At 49.5% G+C, this 14483-nt stretch overlaps 1 protein-coding gene across 1 annotated transcript; it reads left to right on the top strand.

Annotated features, from left to right (window-relative positions):
* Positions 1 to 7258: 7258 nt before the first annotated feature.
* Positions 7259 to 8342, top strand: LOC120653813 (blue copper protein-like). The gene is made up of 2 exons (XM_039931489.1): positions 7259 to 7575; positions 7674 to 8342. The coding sequence occupies exons 1-2, from the start codon at positions 7407 to 7409 to the stop codon at positions 8162 to 8164; spliced, it is 660 nt and encodes a 219-aa protein (XP_039787423.1). The 5' UTR covers positions 7259 to 7406; the 3' UTR covers positions 8165 to 8342.
* The last annotated feature ends 6141 nt before the right edge of the window (positions 8343 to 14483 follow it).

Genomic DNA, 14483 nt, shown 5'->3' with positions numbered 1-14483 from the left:
TCGGAATCATGCCATTGGGAGATGAAGTATGAACAGCCCTTGTTGCAAGGATCTGACAGGTGAATTGTATAACAACAATTTAAGCTATTGTTTTCCATGTAGGGACAAGGAATCCGTTAAAAGAGTGGAGGTAAAAACAAACAAGCCAATGGGCGACGGTACTGTGGTAGTGTGGCTACTGTGACTGAAAAGAATGTTACTAGGACGTGCATGCCTACGAACTGGTGCACCTGACACCAAAGTCTTTCAAGCATGCATATGCCAGCCTTTGCGTTTTGCTGCACCAGCTACCTCTCCCTGCTACAGGGCGTAGCTTTGTTTCACGTCCTACCCTACCCCCCTGTTCCTTCGATTTGTAGCCTGACACTTGCGGGGCAAACAAAACCTGGCTACATATATATTCAGATCAGGGGGTGTTTAGTTCCCAAAAAAATTTCTACAGTATCCGTCACATCGAATTTTTGGACACATACATAAAGCATTAAATGTAGTTGAAAAATAACTAATTACATAGTCTAACTGATTATCACGAGCTGAATCTTTTAAACCTAATTAATCTATAATTGTATATTATTTGTCAAATAACAACGAAATGTGCTACAATACCAAAATTCAAACTTTTTCACCAACTAAACACACCCTTAGAAGCAGAAGAACAGTATGCAACTGTGGAAAGTCTGTGCTGTGCATGTCCTTGAACTACACTTTTCTTTTTATTTTAGTGGAATTTTGTTGGGAATTAGAGTGGCAAAGAAAACTGCATGTCTATGCCCTCACTGAAACTTGATTATTATTGAGTTCTTGAAATGCTATGATCTTTACATTACTGTTCTGTCCAGCTACTATCTTTCTTGCTAATAATTCTAGAGTGACGACTGATGACTAGTGACAAGCTAGCATGCACATCAAGCAACTGTAGTATGACATAGGGCATGACCACTGAGAACTCGGCTACCAACGCAAATCCACAAAAGGGTCATGTGACCGGCCCCCACAGATTTTAGAATTAGGCTTTTTCCAGGCCACCCAATCAAGGCATTTTCCATCTTCTTACTTCTAAAATCAGACATCGAGATGCGTCGCCTTCGAAGGGAAGAAGAAGAAAAAAATCTTCGCTGAAAGTCATTAACGATTCCCCGAAGCTACCGCATAAAGTCCTGCTGTATATTCCCAGTAGGGCAAGGAATCATTCGCTCGCAGAAAATTCTAGGCCCTGGCCCTAACGATATGGACCGGCCTGAAGAAAGTCGCAGAGCAAGACAAGGTCTGCACTCCTGGATCTTGTCCTGAACCGGCTACTCCATTATACATTCCCTCCTTGCATAGGGGCAGGCAAGATGGTAAAGAATAGGAGGAAGCCCATGCATGCCGCTGCGTGCTGGAATTCTGGGCGTGGCTGAACTCAGTAACATCAGAGATTAGGTTCCCCAGGATTAGCACACTTGCGACGCCTGAAAGGGATCGTTAGTTCTTAAGTGGCCCATGGGCCATGGCGTTTCCAGTCGAGGAACATGCCAATGGCACGCTACCATGACAAGGATTTCCGGCATCAGGTCCACGGTGGCTGGGGCTGGAAGACACCGTATAAAAATTCAGACGGGGGCAGCGTACGTGTCCCGGTGGGCAGCCTTTGCTGTTAGATACGTATGCCACAATAATTGAGCTTAGGAAATTAAGCAATCTGAGCACTCATCAGGCTCAGTTTCACGTATTAAGCAGAATAGTGGCCAAACACTATACAGGCTTATCTTCATGCTGCTGGCAGCATGTATCACAACCAGTTTTAGTAAACGATTTTTTTTTCTTTTGGAAAACTATAATGCATATGCAGACTGGTACATCATACAAGTATGCAGACTGCCGAAGAAAACAAGGAAGACTAAAACAGCGCTAATGATCTACACTACGTGGAACATCTGGAAGGAACGAAATCGACGTGTCTTTGAGCACAAAGCGGGGTCGCCAACTGATGTCTTGCAAGATATCAAAGCAGAGATCAATGAACGAAGGATGGCCTGTGGCAAGCCGGAGTTACCTTTTAGTTTAAATGTCTAAGTTTCTTTGTTCAGAGTACGAGTTCTATCTTATTTATGTAAGAGTAAATTGCACCCATCATACAACAACTTGGCGGGTGGGTGCAAATTGGTCCAACAACTTGTAAAGTGCTCAATTTAGTACAATAACTTGATAGCTGGGTGCAGATTGATCCAACAACTTAGAAAATGCTTATTTTAGTGTAATAACTTGGTAAATTGATGCATTCACAGTCCAAACATTACATGACAATATATTTGCTAACGTCAAGTCACAATAAAGAGTATATTCACGTCGGAACGTATTATTGACGGTAGATTTTTGGGTCGCAATGGACACCAATAGTTTTATTCTCAAAATAAATTAATTATTGTTTTATTAAAAATATTATATTATTTAACCACCATTACAACAACAACATATTAAGCAAAGTAGATGAACGTCAAAAAATTCTTAAATTTTATAAATGGAAATTATTTATAGTGATCCGGTTGTTGCTTTTCAACTATGCACAATTTTTTATTAGTTCAAATGCAAACAAATTTTAGAATTACACTATTAGCATCACTCAAACACTGAAGTCGATAAGAGAGACTCTGAAACCTTAGGTTTCTTCTGCGATTCTGCTCATGTATTCAACAATGCTCATGTTTGTTTTTGTTGATTTAGCTCATTTTTCCTTTCTAATGAATATATGAGGCTTTAAAAATATATGAACCAACCTCCTAAAAGTTATTAATAGTTTGTATCGACATATTGACTTTTTTAGTTTAAGAGTGCATATAATCAAACATATCGGAAACAGTGAGTGTGAATTTTTCAGTATTGAATATCAAATTAAATAGATTTAATTAAAATTAAATCACTATACAAAAATAATTAATGTAAAGACATAACATTAATTTCTAAACAGTGAGGGTTTTTATCCTGGCCAAATACATTGCCACGCCGGCACAGCACAAAAATCAATGGTCAAATAATACTTAATAATTTGTCCTAACATGAATATACTCTTTATTGAGACTTTGCGTTAGTTACATTGCTGTGTAATATTTGGAGTGTGAATGCACCTATTTGCCAAGTTATTGCATTAAGTTGGGCATTTTGCAAGTTGTTGGACCGATCTGCACTCACATTACAAGTTATTGCACTAAATTGAGTATTTTACAAGTTGTTGGACCAATTTGCACCCACCTGACAAGTTGTTGTATGGTGGGTGTAATTTACTCTTTATGTAATATCGCAACTTTAAGGATTCCAAACTTTTTCTCCTATCTTAAATGACATAGCAGTGCTCCTGCAAATCTTTAAAAAAAAAGTATACTATAAACAGTTAAACACACTTCAGATACTACGCCTTACCTACCATACCATCCGATACCAAGAGATGGATCATCCAGGCATCCAGCTACATGTATTATTTTGCTCAACAGGCCTGTCAGTCTAGCGTGCTATCGCCTGTCTGTAGTGTGCTACTGGACGGCGATGCATCGTCGATCGACAGGTAGGGCAAGGCAAACAGTCCATCTGATGCTGCTGCGCGCGGCATCAAAGACTTTGTCAGGGGATTGCCAGGGATAAAGCTACACTGGTCCCTTCAACCGATTCCTGTGCTTCACTGCGTCGCCCCATCTTATGAAAAATCATTGCAGAATTAACTAACGACAGTGGGGAGGGACTGTGGCTGCAAAACAGCAAAAGGGTTCGAGCGCGAAGAAAGCAGTTGGCGCTTGTGCATGGGTTCCCCGGCAACAGTCTTAAGAGGTTAGAGGAGGACCATTCAGGGTGAGAGGGCATGCCTGCCTGCTCTGAATTCTGCAACGAACAAAGCGTTGGTGTGTACTGCGCGACTGCGCCTGTCAGCCTGCGCGAGGGAGAATATCATCGCATTCTCAGTGTGTGGGCGGCAGGCTCGTGCGAACAGTGGCGACGAGAAAGTGAGAGCAAATTCAGCTCGTAAAGTGACGAGCAACTGTTGCTCACTGAAGCGGTGCGGCACTGGGATCGGAGCCTCCGGATGGAATTGTTGGATGGAGCGGATGCGTAACTCTGAATCTCTGAGGACGCAGTAACCGCGGCTCGTTCTAGCTAGAACGGACAGTGACTGAATGGCATGCAAAAAATCATGGCAGAGTAGAAGGAAGTGAGGAAATGAACTCGATGCTTTAACTGGTACTGCTGGACTTTTTGCACTGCCACAATTAACTCATGTGCATTCAGAATGAAGAGTTCAAATCTTGTATTTATCTGAAGACAAGAGAACGGAACAGGCGAACAGCGAACCAGCCGGGCCGGACTGAAAACCTCTAGGTGGGTCAGACTTGACTAGACGGACCCAGGAGTCCTGCCGCCGCAGGGCCGGCCATGGGCCGCTCATCGACGCGGGGGACACGCGGGCACAGCCCACGGGCCACGGGCACAGGTCGTTTGGCTAGTGAGATCACCACACTAGTAGAGAGAGAGTAGTACTCTATAGTAGGCATTAGACCAACAGGGTCACAGCTTACCCGGATTCAGTTTTCAAAGTTGCTTGGCAGTAGTGGCCAAAGTTTGGGCTTCGGTGCCTTCCTTTAACCATAAAACCAGAAAGGAATCGCAGTGACTAGAAAATCGAGCACTCTTCGTGGAGCCGAGGAGTACTCGCGAGGTATGCTTTCCGCAGCGGAAAGCAGGGAAGCCAAACAAGAGTGAGCATAGCTTACACGAACATGCAATAGTCAATTCAGAGCTATAAGCTGAACCGAGCGATTCGTTCTGAATATCTAATAGTAATTCGGCGCGCCGCCGCACAAAAGCAACCGACAGAAAATCAGGAACAAACTTTACGCACCTTTGGGGGTTGACTGATCCAACGAAGGAAGCAGAACCCTTAAATTCAGCTGCTCCCCGTTCTAGCTCTCTCCATTCTGAACAGATGAAACCACTCAAAAAGCGATAGAAAAGAAAGTGAGAACGGAAAGTTTGAACTGAAGAAACAGAACTTACGAGTTGTGTGCTGAAATGCAAAATCTTTTTTTTGTTTGTTTCTGGGCCTGTAACACGCCGGTAGCTAGATCGATCGTGTGATCCGGAATATAACATAGAATTTGTTGCTATTTTAAAGAGTACGAGGTGCTGTCATGGTTTATCTTCTTTGGCGACCATAGTACAACCAAACTAATCAGTCCATGTCCGGCAACCAGACGAGATTGCATCATTACCCTGTTTGATAGACGTTTAAAAAATAAAAACCCTGGAACGACCCATCACTGCGGCTGCAGCAAATTTTCCGTTCTTTTTTTTTCTCGAATACGTAGGAGAACTGCATATCATTGTATTAAGAAGAGAATAAAAGTTGATTTACAACCCGGGAAGCAAAAAGCTCACAGAACACATTAGGCACTAACCTAGTGCTAAGAAGCAAACAAAGCCCTATAGGGCCAACTCTCAACAAACTACTCACGCTTAATACAACCCAAGTGGTGATCACGGGCACATCACTCAAGAGTGAAGCCCATGGTCGAGGAGTTGCGAAGCGCCGGTAGGAGGTCTCTCACAGCCTCGAAATGGTCGTCATCGAACTTCTCCTTGTACAGCTCTGAGTAGGCCTTCTTGGAGTCTGAGTTTGGCGCAGCCACCTCCGAGATGACATTGAAGTGGCGCATCAGCATCACCCCCGCACACTTGGAGGAAGGTACGCTGGCCAAAGGATGGTTTGCCAAGCGCTCGCTGCGCTTCGGCAACCCGGGATGGCCATGTGGAGGAGGGAAGGGATCCTTCCGGGTCTTGACCGGCCTCTGTGCGAGAGGTGAGCGGATAGGACGCCTAACCTCCTCGGTGAAAGTCTTGAGCCGACGCTCATGGCTCGCAGCTTCCTCCGCTGCGACGCAGCTAGACGCGATGGGCGTCCACGGTTCCTAGGCGCATGGCATGGTCTCCATCTGAAGATCAGCACAGGGTTGGGCAATGCCCTGTGTTGGGTTCACTGCCACTATTGTGTCGTCCTCCAAGTCGTAGACTGGGCAAGGCTCCAGCGTTTGCGGCCTAACTGGTGCTCCCTCGGTAGGAGGCGCAGACACCGTCGGCCCAGCACCTAGGCCCGGGTCAGGTTGGAGCGCGGCACCGGAGTAACTTGGCGGAGACAAGGTGGCTTCCAGCTGCATCGGATCCTGTAGCCGGGTGACCTGCTCCTCCCTGCACCGTAATAGTTCGAAGCAGATAGCCTCAGCCGCAGCAGCTGTCGAGGCAGCGCCCACCAACACCCAGCATCTGCTTGAATCAACTCCAGGAGAGTGCTTCAGCAATCCAACGTTGCGGGAACGGGAAGAATTCCCGTTCGGAACCGCCGACTGCACGTGGCCTAATCAGGGTCTAATCTCGTTGCCCTTCACCTAACGATCAAGCGATGTTTAGGTCAGGTCACTCTGATCAATGATGGAAAGCATATACACACACTGCTTCCTAGTATCTGATGTTAACCGCTCATTGATTGGTGTAGGTTTAAATTCAAGCATTCCTCATGCACGTCCTTGGCATGAACATGGAAAATATGTATTGTCCTGCCATCCTGAAGGCTGAAACGTCCTCGATCGACATGCAATGCAAGTGTGGAGTCATTTTGAAAAGGTTAGGTAGCTTAACCCGGCCGATCTCCATGTGAAGGGGAAAATCAGATGCCACACCGCCGGCACCGGACACAATCAGATTCACTTCGCTTTGGCCGATTATCATATGAAAAGATATCGCACCTAAAAGACCAACCAAATAGCCTCAAAGCAATAAAGGTGTCTTTGATGCATATCTCCCTCAGCCCGGGAATCTGTAAATAAAATAGGTGGAGTTTCATCTGAGCCACCCGTTTAAGATCCGATGTTCCAGACCTAGTGGAGTAAGATTTACTCAAAGCATTCAGTCAAGCAGCAGAGAAATGGATGTCGGAGATCATACAACGAAATCTACGAACTTGAACTCCCTGCTCGATGAACAGATGACAAGATGTCATGCTGACCCAATGCAAAGTCCTGTTGCTTATGATGGAAAACTTGTCCTCAAAACTCAATCATGATGAAATCTTGTCATTGGTTGGTGGCAACAAGATAGTAGAGCCGACAGAGCGGCAGGGCCTGAACAATAATCGCCGTTCTCTGTTCATGCATCGAAAGCGTACGTATCATTTCCTCATAGGTAAAGCGGCTCGAAATATTATTCCTTCCCACACAGGCGGTGAAAGCCCATTGGCCACCAACTCCGCGTGGCGATAGGCGCCGTTATATAGGGGTCATATTCCCGGCGTCTCGCTGCGTCAGTTCCCAATTGCTCATAGTGCGGCGCAACGCCATCCGGAGTAAAGCTACCCCGCTTCCGGAAAATCTTGATCAGTGGTGCTCAATTCAATGGCTTCCTTGGCGTCTCGCTTGCCTCTGGCAGTGCTGCTGCTCGTGGCCTGCTCCTCCACGGCTGCCGCCAGCACCTACACCGTCGGCGACGGCTCCGGCTGGACCACCGGCGTCGACTACACCTCGTGGGCCGCCTCAAAAAACTTCAAGGTCGGCGACAATCTCGGTATGTGTACGCGCTAGCTCTCTCGCACTTGCACGCATCAGAGAGAGGCTTCAGACTCACGAGTCTGTTTGATTATTGGTCGTCGACCGTCGTCGCAGTGTTCAACTACGCGAAAGGTCTGCACACGGTGGTGGAGGTGAGCGCGGCCGAGTACATGGCATGCACGGCGGCCAGCCCGCTGGGCTCCGACAGCAGCGGCGCGACCACGGTGCCCCTCAAGACGCCCGGCACCCACTACTTCGTCTGCAGCATCACGGGCCACTGCGCCGCCGGGATGAAGCTCGCCGTGACCGTCGGCGGCTCCTCCTCCCCCGCCACGCCGACGCCGACGACTCCAAGGACGTCCCCAACCCCCACCACGCCCTACACGACGCCGGCGACTCCGACCACCACGCCGTACACGACGCCGACCACCACCACGCCGTACACGACGCCGACGACCCCGACGTGCTCCGGAGGTGGAGGCACCACGACAACCCCCGGCACGACGCCGTTCATGGCGTACCCCAGCGCAGCCGGCCTCGGGCCGGCGGCGCTGGCCGGCTTAGGCCTGGTTTGGTTTCTGATCGTCCAGCTAGTGCTGCTCTAGACACAAGGGCCATTGATTGATCGACCAGGATGGAGGCAGTGCTCTTATATACCTGGGTCATGTCTCCTGCAACGTGCTACTGATGTGTTTGTTCTTTGTTACGCATCGAGCTGGTGTTCCCTGGGAAACTGATGTTTCGGCTCTGCTCTGAATCGCTGCGTGTCACTTTCCTTAGCCAGTCGAATTGTCCTGCAAAACGAACAGCGTGTCTACGGCCGTTGGAAAAGGCCAGCGGTGGAGAAGAACGAAGAGTAATATACTACCGGACTTCAAACATGGTTCGGGATGTCATCCAAATTCCAAAACTTTTAAAATACACATTCATATTCTTAAACTTGCTAATGTATCACATAAGATCAAAATTATAGTTGTTCCGGTTAAATAGGAAATTATATGATTTGGTCGATGCAAAATTATATACAAAATATATACACAAAAAGATCACAACAAAATTACTTCTACAAATATGTTTAAATACAATAGATAGATCAGTATAAAAAAATTGTAGGAAAATAAAACTCATCTGACACAAAAATATTAAAAATTAAAAATATTATATCATAAATAAGAAACATTGAAAAAATTATTCGGCCATAAATTTTTGAAATATTTTGGAGAAAATTTCGAAAATATAAGAGTTTAGCATAAAAATTCAAACATAAAAGTTGGATCCACAAGTACCACATCAGCAGAAATACTCACTTTATAATATAAAAATGGTGATTTAAATTTTACATGACACAATTAGTAAGTTTGAGAATCTAATATGCATTTTGAAAGTTTGAGAGCCCGAAAGTGCATTTTATTCGAAGTTGTATTTGGAACAGAGAAGCCCACATGTGAGGACAATTTAGCCCATTGTAATTGAGGACTTTTATTTTGAGCAAATGTAAATGAGGACTTAACTAACCCATCGAAATATTTGGGCCCGATTTCTGTGGGGTCCAAATCTCCAAAAAAAATACTCGATCTGCATATGAATAAAAAGGCCGATTAAGGCCCACATATAGCACTAGGCCGATACATGTAGCCCATCGCATAACACACAGGTGGAGGCCCACATACGCTTCGACCGAGCCTCACGGCAGGGCGCGCGCAGCCGAGACCTGTAATCGAGCCGAGCCGACGACGGCTCCGAGCCTCCGTCACTTCCCGCCGCAGGGCCAGCTGCTTCCGTTAGGCAGCCGTCTGAGCCCCCGCCGTTTCCTATGTAGTGGCGTTTGGATAGGGATACCTCGGGGGTGGTCCCTTCACCATGCTTGGAACTCGCCTGGTTTGACAATATAGGACATAAGCTTATTTATTCATGGGGAACAAGTATCAGGAAACAAGAAATTTAGTCTTAGCAATCTTTTTTTTTTTGCGAAACATAGCAATAATCCAAAATTCGAAGACACATAAAAAAATCATCTCTTTGATTACAAGATAGACAATCTTCGATTCGTCTGCTGCTGTGGCAATCGAATGAGAAAGCAAAAGCCAAAAGCAACAATTAGCAACTGGAATCACCGAACAGATTCAATAAATACTGTTTGGATGGACCTCTCGCGCTTGATCTGATTGGAGGTGTGCTCCGATCAAGCGCGAGCGCGCCTGCGCGCACGTGTTGGCAGCGTTGTGAGCTCGTAGTGCACTAGCGCTAGTGCCGCAGGCCGATATTTATTTAAACGGCGACTAGGCTAGAAGACGGTGCTTGCCGGTTTGTTTAAATGGTGACTAAGGCTAGTCCCGCTGGAGGTTTTATGGTATTAAATATAATTAATTTTATTGTCATGTCAAGGAGAGAGAATGATGGAGTTTCATGAGATGTGATGAGAGTTTTATCACCATAAAATCCATACAGCCTGTTCGGTTGCTTGTAACTAGCTAGGCTGATCAGCCGCTGGTGCAGCCGCTGAATGTGGCAGGCTAGACTGACAGTGAGGTTGTTGGTGATAGCATGCAGCCTGTTGCTTGTAACTAGCTGGACTGGAGCCTGTGCAGCTGAACGGCTGGGCTGATCAGCCAATCTTGCTCCAGCCCAGCCAAAAATAGGCATCCGAACAGGCTGATAGTTATCTAGTTTTCAGTCTAGCTAACTGTACCATGAAACTGTGCACTGAGATTGACCTAAAGTTACAAGACAGTGCTGATTAAAAGAGAAGTTGGTGACAAAAGAAATAGTGAGAGCTTAACCCTCAGCTACTGCCTGCAGCCTACTTACAATCTGCATTTCTCATGCTCCATCAAAGAAAAAACAACAAGCGCGCATAACCAGCCTGAGCTCTGCAGGTTCAGTTTGTCGTCCAGTTTTCCTCTTTTTTTCCCCTCGTTCCAATTTAAGATCTCGTAAAACTCCATCCTTCTTCCTTCAGCTTCCTCTTCTTCTCCATAATCCCAATTCTGAAGTCCTAGGTCCAAAAAGGTTCTTCTGTTCCTGTCGTTAAAAAGCTTGGTGCTAATTTGCAGTGGCGCTCTACCTTGCAATTAAAGTACCGTATGCGGCACCAGTCTTAGGCCCTGTTTAGTTCCCACCCCGTAAATGCAAAAAAGTCGTAAACGCATTAAAGTAAAAAGGAATCTTGCTAATTTGAAGTACTAAATGAAGTCTATTTACAAAACTTTTTGCATGGTTGGGCTGTAAATCGCGAGACGAATCTAATGAGCCTACTCAATCCATGATTTGCAACAGTGATGCTACACTAACCATTCGCTAATTATTGCTTAATCATAGATTAATTAGCATTATTAGATTCGTCTCGCGATTTACAATCCATCTGTGCAAAAAGTTTTGTAAATAGACTTCATTTAGTACTTCAAATTAGTAAGATTCCCACGCAAATTTTTTTTACGTTTACAGGTAAAACGAACTAAACAGGCCCTTAGCAGAAAACTAGTAAACGCAGAAGTCAAGGAGGATGTAAACGCTTTAAACTGCTGTATGTCCACTCAATTCAAGACTCTCGGGCTACGTTTCAAAGGACTCTTCGGCTAGTCTTTTCAAAAAAGACTCTTGGTCTAGGGCTAGCTCTGATGGGCCGTGACACAAATAGAGCTAACTCTTGTGCTAGCTATTCGAGCTCGGCTTGTTTTGTAGCTGAAGCCGAGCTCGAACAGAGCCAAGATGAGCTGAGTTTCAGCTGCTCGTTGAGCCAAGATTTAACTAAACCGAACGAAGGGGCACCGGGCACGGCCAGTCGGCCACGGCGCCGCGGGCGAGCCGAGTAGACAAGCCGAGCTGATGGCTGTCGCAACTAACAGCCAGCGGTCCATCAGTCCATGGTAGACTCGGTCTAACTGGTAGCGGTACCGACCAGAAGAGATAAAGCCGGGGACAACAGAAATCTGCTTACAACCTGAAATTTTTCAATGCTCCATCAGAAAAAAAGGAACATGCACGCACGCTGCACGCATGAACACGGAACAAATCTGCTTACAACGTGATCAGACTCACCAAAATCAAACGAGACGTCCAAAACAAAGATGGACACTCTTATTGCAAACAACAAACAAATCAAGAGCGCATCAAATAGCAGCAACACCGATCCAAATGCTCCGCCTGTCCGTCACCCTCTCAAATTAGAAGGCGCGCACCGCGACGGCAGCGAAAGCCGCTGCCAGGGCCACGAGGCCTGCGGAGCCGGCAGCAGGTGCCGCGGCGCTCTTTGGCGGCACGCTCGGTCTGGGCGCGGTAGCAGGCTCGCCGACCGGGGACCCTGACGCCGGCGAGCTGGCGTGGTGGTGCGGAGACGGGGCGCTGGCCTTGGGGGCGGCAGCATGCTTCGCCGGCGCGGGGGCCGGGGCCACCTTGGCCGGCGCGGGCGCGGGCGCCTTGGCGGGGGTGGGAGCCATGGCCGGGGCAGCCTTGGGTAGCGGGTTCGCTGGCGCCGGGGCGGGGGCGCCGTGGGGGCTGGACGCCGGCGCCGTGGCGGCGAAGGCGACCACTGCCAGGACGGCGAAGAGGATGGCAGAGAGAGCGGAGCGTGAGGTTGACATTGTCGCCGCGAGAGGTGCCGGTCTCTGCGACGAGCGGAGGAGCGGCTGGCAGAGTTGGCGCCGCTGTTTTGTGCCTTGAGCTTTGCTTGCCGCCTTCACTGCAGGGTTCGAGGGTGGCGAGGGGTGAAATTTGTAGTGCTCGGAAACGAAGAGAAAGCAACGAAGCCCACAACTGTTTTGCTGCAGAAAACAGTTGCAGGAAAGCTGGAATCGATCGGAGTGGGAAGCACGGCCTTAACTGTATTATGTGTTTTTTTTAATATATAACCAGTAGGGGTCTACCCTCCTGTTTCGTTAAAAAAAACTCAGTACGTGTTCTGGATAGGATTAATCATTAATGCATTTTGAGGCCTAATCACGATTCAGCTTGGTAAGGGAAATGGCATGGTACTAATCACGATTCAGCTTTTGGGGCCTTGATAGCTGTATTTCGAAGTGCAAAACGTGAATACCACACAGCAGAAATGTGCGTACCAGCCATCTTCAGAAAAATTCAGGTCAAAGCAAAGAAGAAGAAGAGGAGAAGAAGAAGACAAAGCTCAGAGCCAGCAGTACTTCAGAATGGAGACTTTTATTTTTGAGTTAAATACACCGGCGGCCCTCGAACTTGTCCTGAGGTGCCACTTAGGTCCACAAACTTGCAAAATCGAAATCTGGGACCTTGAACTTGTTAAGTTGTGCCACTTAGGTCCATACCTCTTGACATGACGCCACGTGGCATGAATATATGCAAAAAAAAACCTCCAAAATTGCTATCTTCTACCTTCACCCCCTTTCTCCCGTTCTGTCTCATCCTCTCTCCCGACACCTCCCCTGCTTCCTCCGCCAGTGTGTGGAGCTCGCCGCCGCCCCCTGCCTCGTCGCCTTCCACTGGAGCTCGCGGCCGCCGCGGCCGCCGCCGCCCCCTGGAGCTCGTGGCCGCCGCCCCTGGCTAGCCGCTTCCTCTGCTCGGTCTCGAGCCGGTGGCACGACGGAGCAGGGCCCCGCCCCGTCGGCGCAGCGGGAATAACTTGTGGCGGCGGCGCATCCAGCTAGACATCGTGGAGCACCCTGGCGCCGGCGGGCTCGGCACTGGAGGCGGCGGGTCGGCGTCCTTCTTCGAGCCGTGGTGCGAGCAGACGCCGGGCAGCGACTGCGGGCACGGCAGCTCGGGAAGGGGCGGCGCTCCTGCTCTTCTACGCCGTGGCGCTCGCGGAGGCGTCGCTCTTCCTGTTCAAGAAGGCCTACTGGACGTGGAAGGTCTCCGTCCGCAAGCTGCTCCACCAGGTGAGCGCCGAGTGCAACTTGGGCGCGTACGGGCTCGTCTCGCTCACGCGCTCCGTCTCGGCGGCCAGCACGAGGCTAGACCTCGCGGCTCGGCTCTGCTATGCTCTGCGGCGGTGGCCGGGCAGCGACACGCGTCCCCGGCGAGCGGTCACATGCACGACCGCCGTGTTGCAGGCGAGCTGCCGCGCACGCACGACCGCCGCGTCGCCGTCGTGCGCGGCTCCGCATGCCGCGGCCGCGCCCTGCCGCCGCGCATGGTTCCGTCAGCCTCGTTGAGCTCCGCCAGCCACGGTCGCGCCCCGCCACGCCCACGAGCTCGCCGCTGCGGTCGCCCTCGTCGAGCTCCGCCGGCGATGGTCGGGCCCCGCCGCAGCCCCGCAGCTCCGCAGGCTGCGGTCGCGCCCCGGCCGCTGCCGGCACCGCGCGCGTCACCACGCCGCGGCCCCAGTGCGCGCCCTGAACGGGCGCCGCCAGTCCTCGGCCGGCGCCGCCGTCTTCACGGAGATGGACTCCGCCACCACGCCGTCGACGTAGATGGTGCGGTACCGCGGGCGGGCCTTGTCCACGTGCTCGTAGGCGTCGCGGAGATGGACCCTGCCGCCGAGGCTCCTCCCTGCTCGAGCTCCATGCCGTCCCTCAACACCTCGAGCTCCGCAGCTCCGTGCCGCTATGCGGGCCCCGCCTCCGCGGCTCCGAACCGCGACGGTGGCTGCGGCACCGTGCCTCGTCCTCGTGCCGCAGGGGTCGCCGTGCCGTGCCCTGCCCTCCGCGCCGTGCCCTGACCACCCTCGCCGCCGCGCCGTGTTGTGCGCTGCTGGGGCGGCCGTGGAGGTCGGCGCGCGGCGTGTGTGGCAGCCCTGCCTCCTCACTATCTCTCTCGAGGATGCAAGGTAGAAGATAATAAAACGTAAGTATTGTTTTGCAAATATCCATGCCCCTTGAAGGGGTATGGACCTAAGTGGCACAACTTAACAAGTTCAGGGTGTCAAATTTCGATTTTGCAAGTTCATGGACCCAAGTGGCACCTGGAGACAAGTTCAAGGGCTGCTAGCGTATTTAACTCTTTATTTTTTGAGAA

The sequence above is a fragment of the Panicum virgatum genome, chromosome 1N (genome assembly GCF_016808335.1).
Source record: "Panicum virgatum strain AP13 chromosome 1N, P.virgatum_v5, whole genome shotgun sequence".
NCBI lineage: Eukaryota > Viridiplantae > Streptophyta > Magnoliopsida > Poales > Poaceae > Panicum > Panicum virgatum.
This window is presented reverse-complemented; position numbering and strand designations above follow the sequence as displayed.

Bases quoted from the DNA above. Each gene is read 5' to 3' on its own strand.
- LOC120653813 (XM_039931489.1), top strand. From the start codon at position 7,407: ATGGCTTCCTTGGCGTCTCGCTTGCCTCTGGCAGTGCTGCTGCTCGTG. The intron at 7,576-7,673 runs GTATGTGTACGC...CCGTCGTCGCAG, and splicing joins CAAGGTCGGCGACAATCTCG to TGTTCAACTACGCGAAAGGT.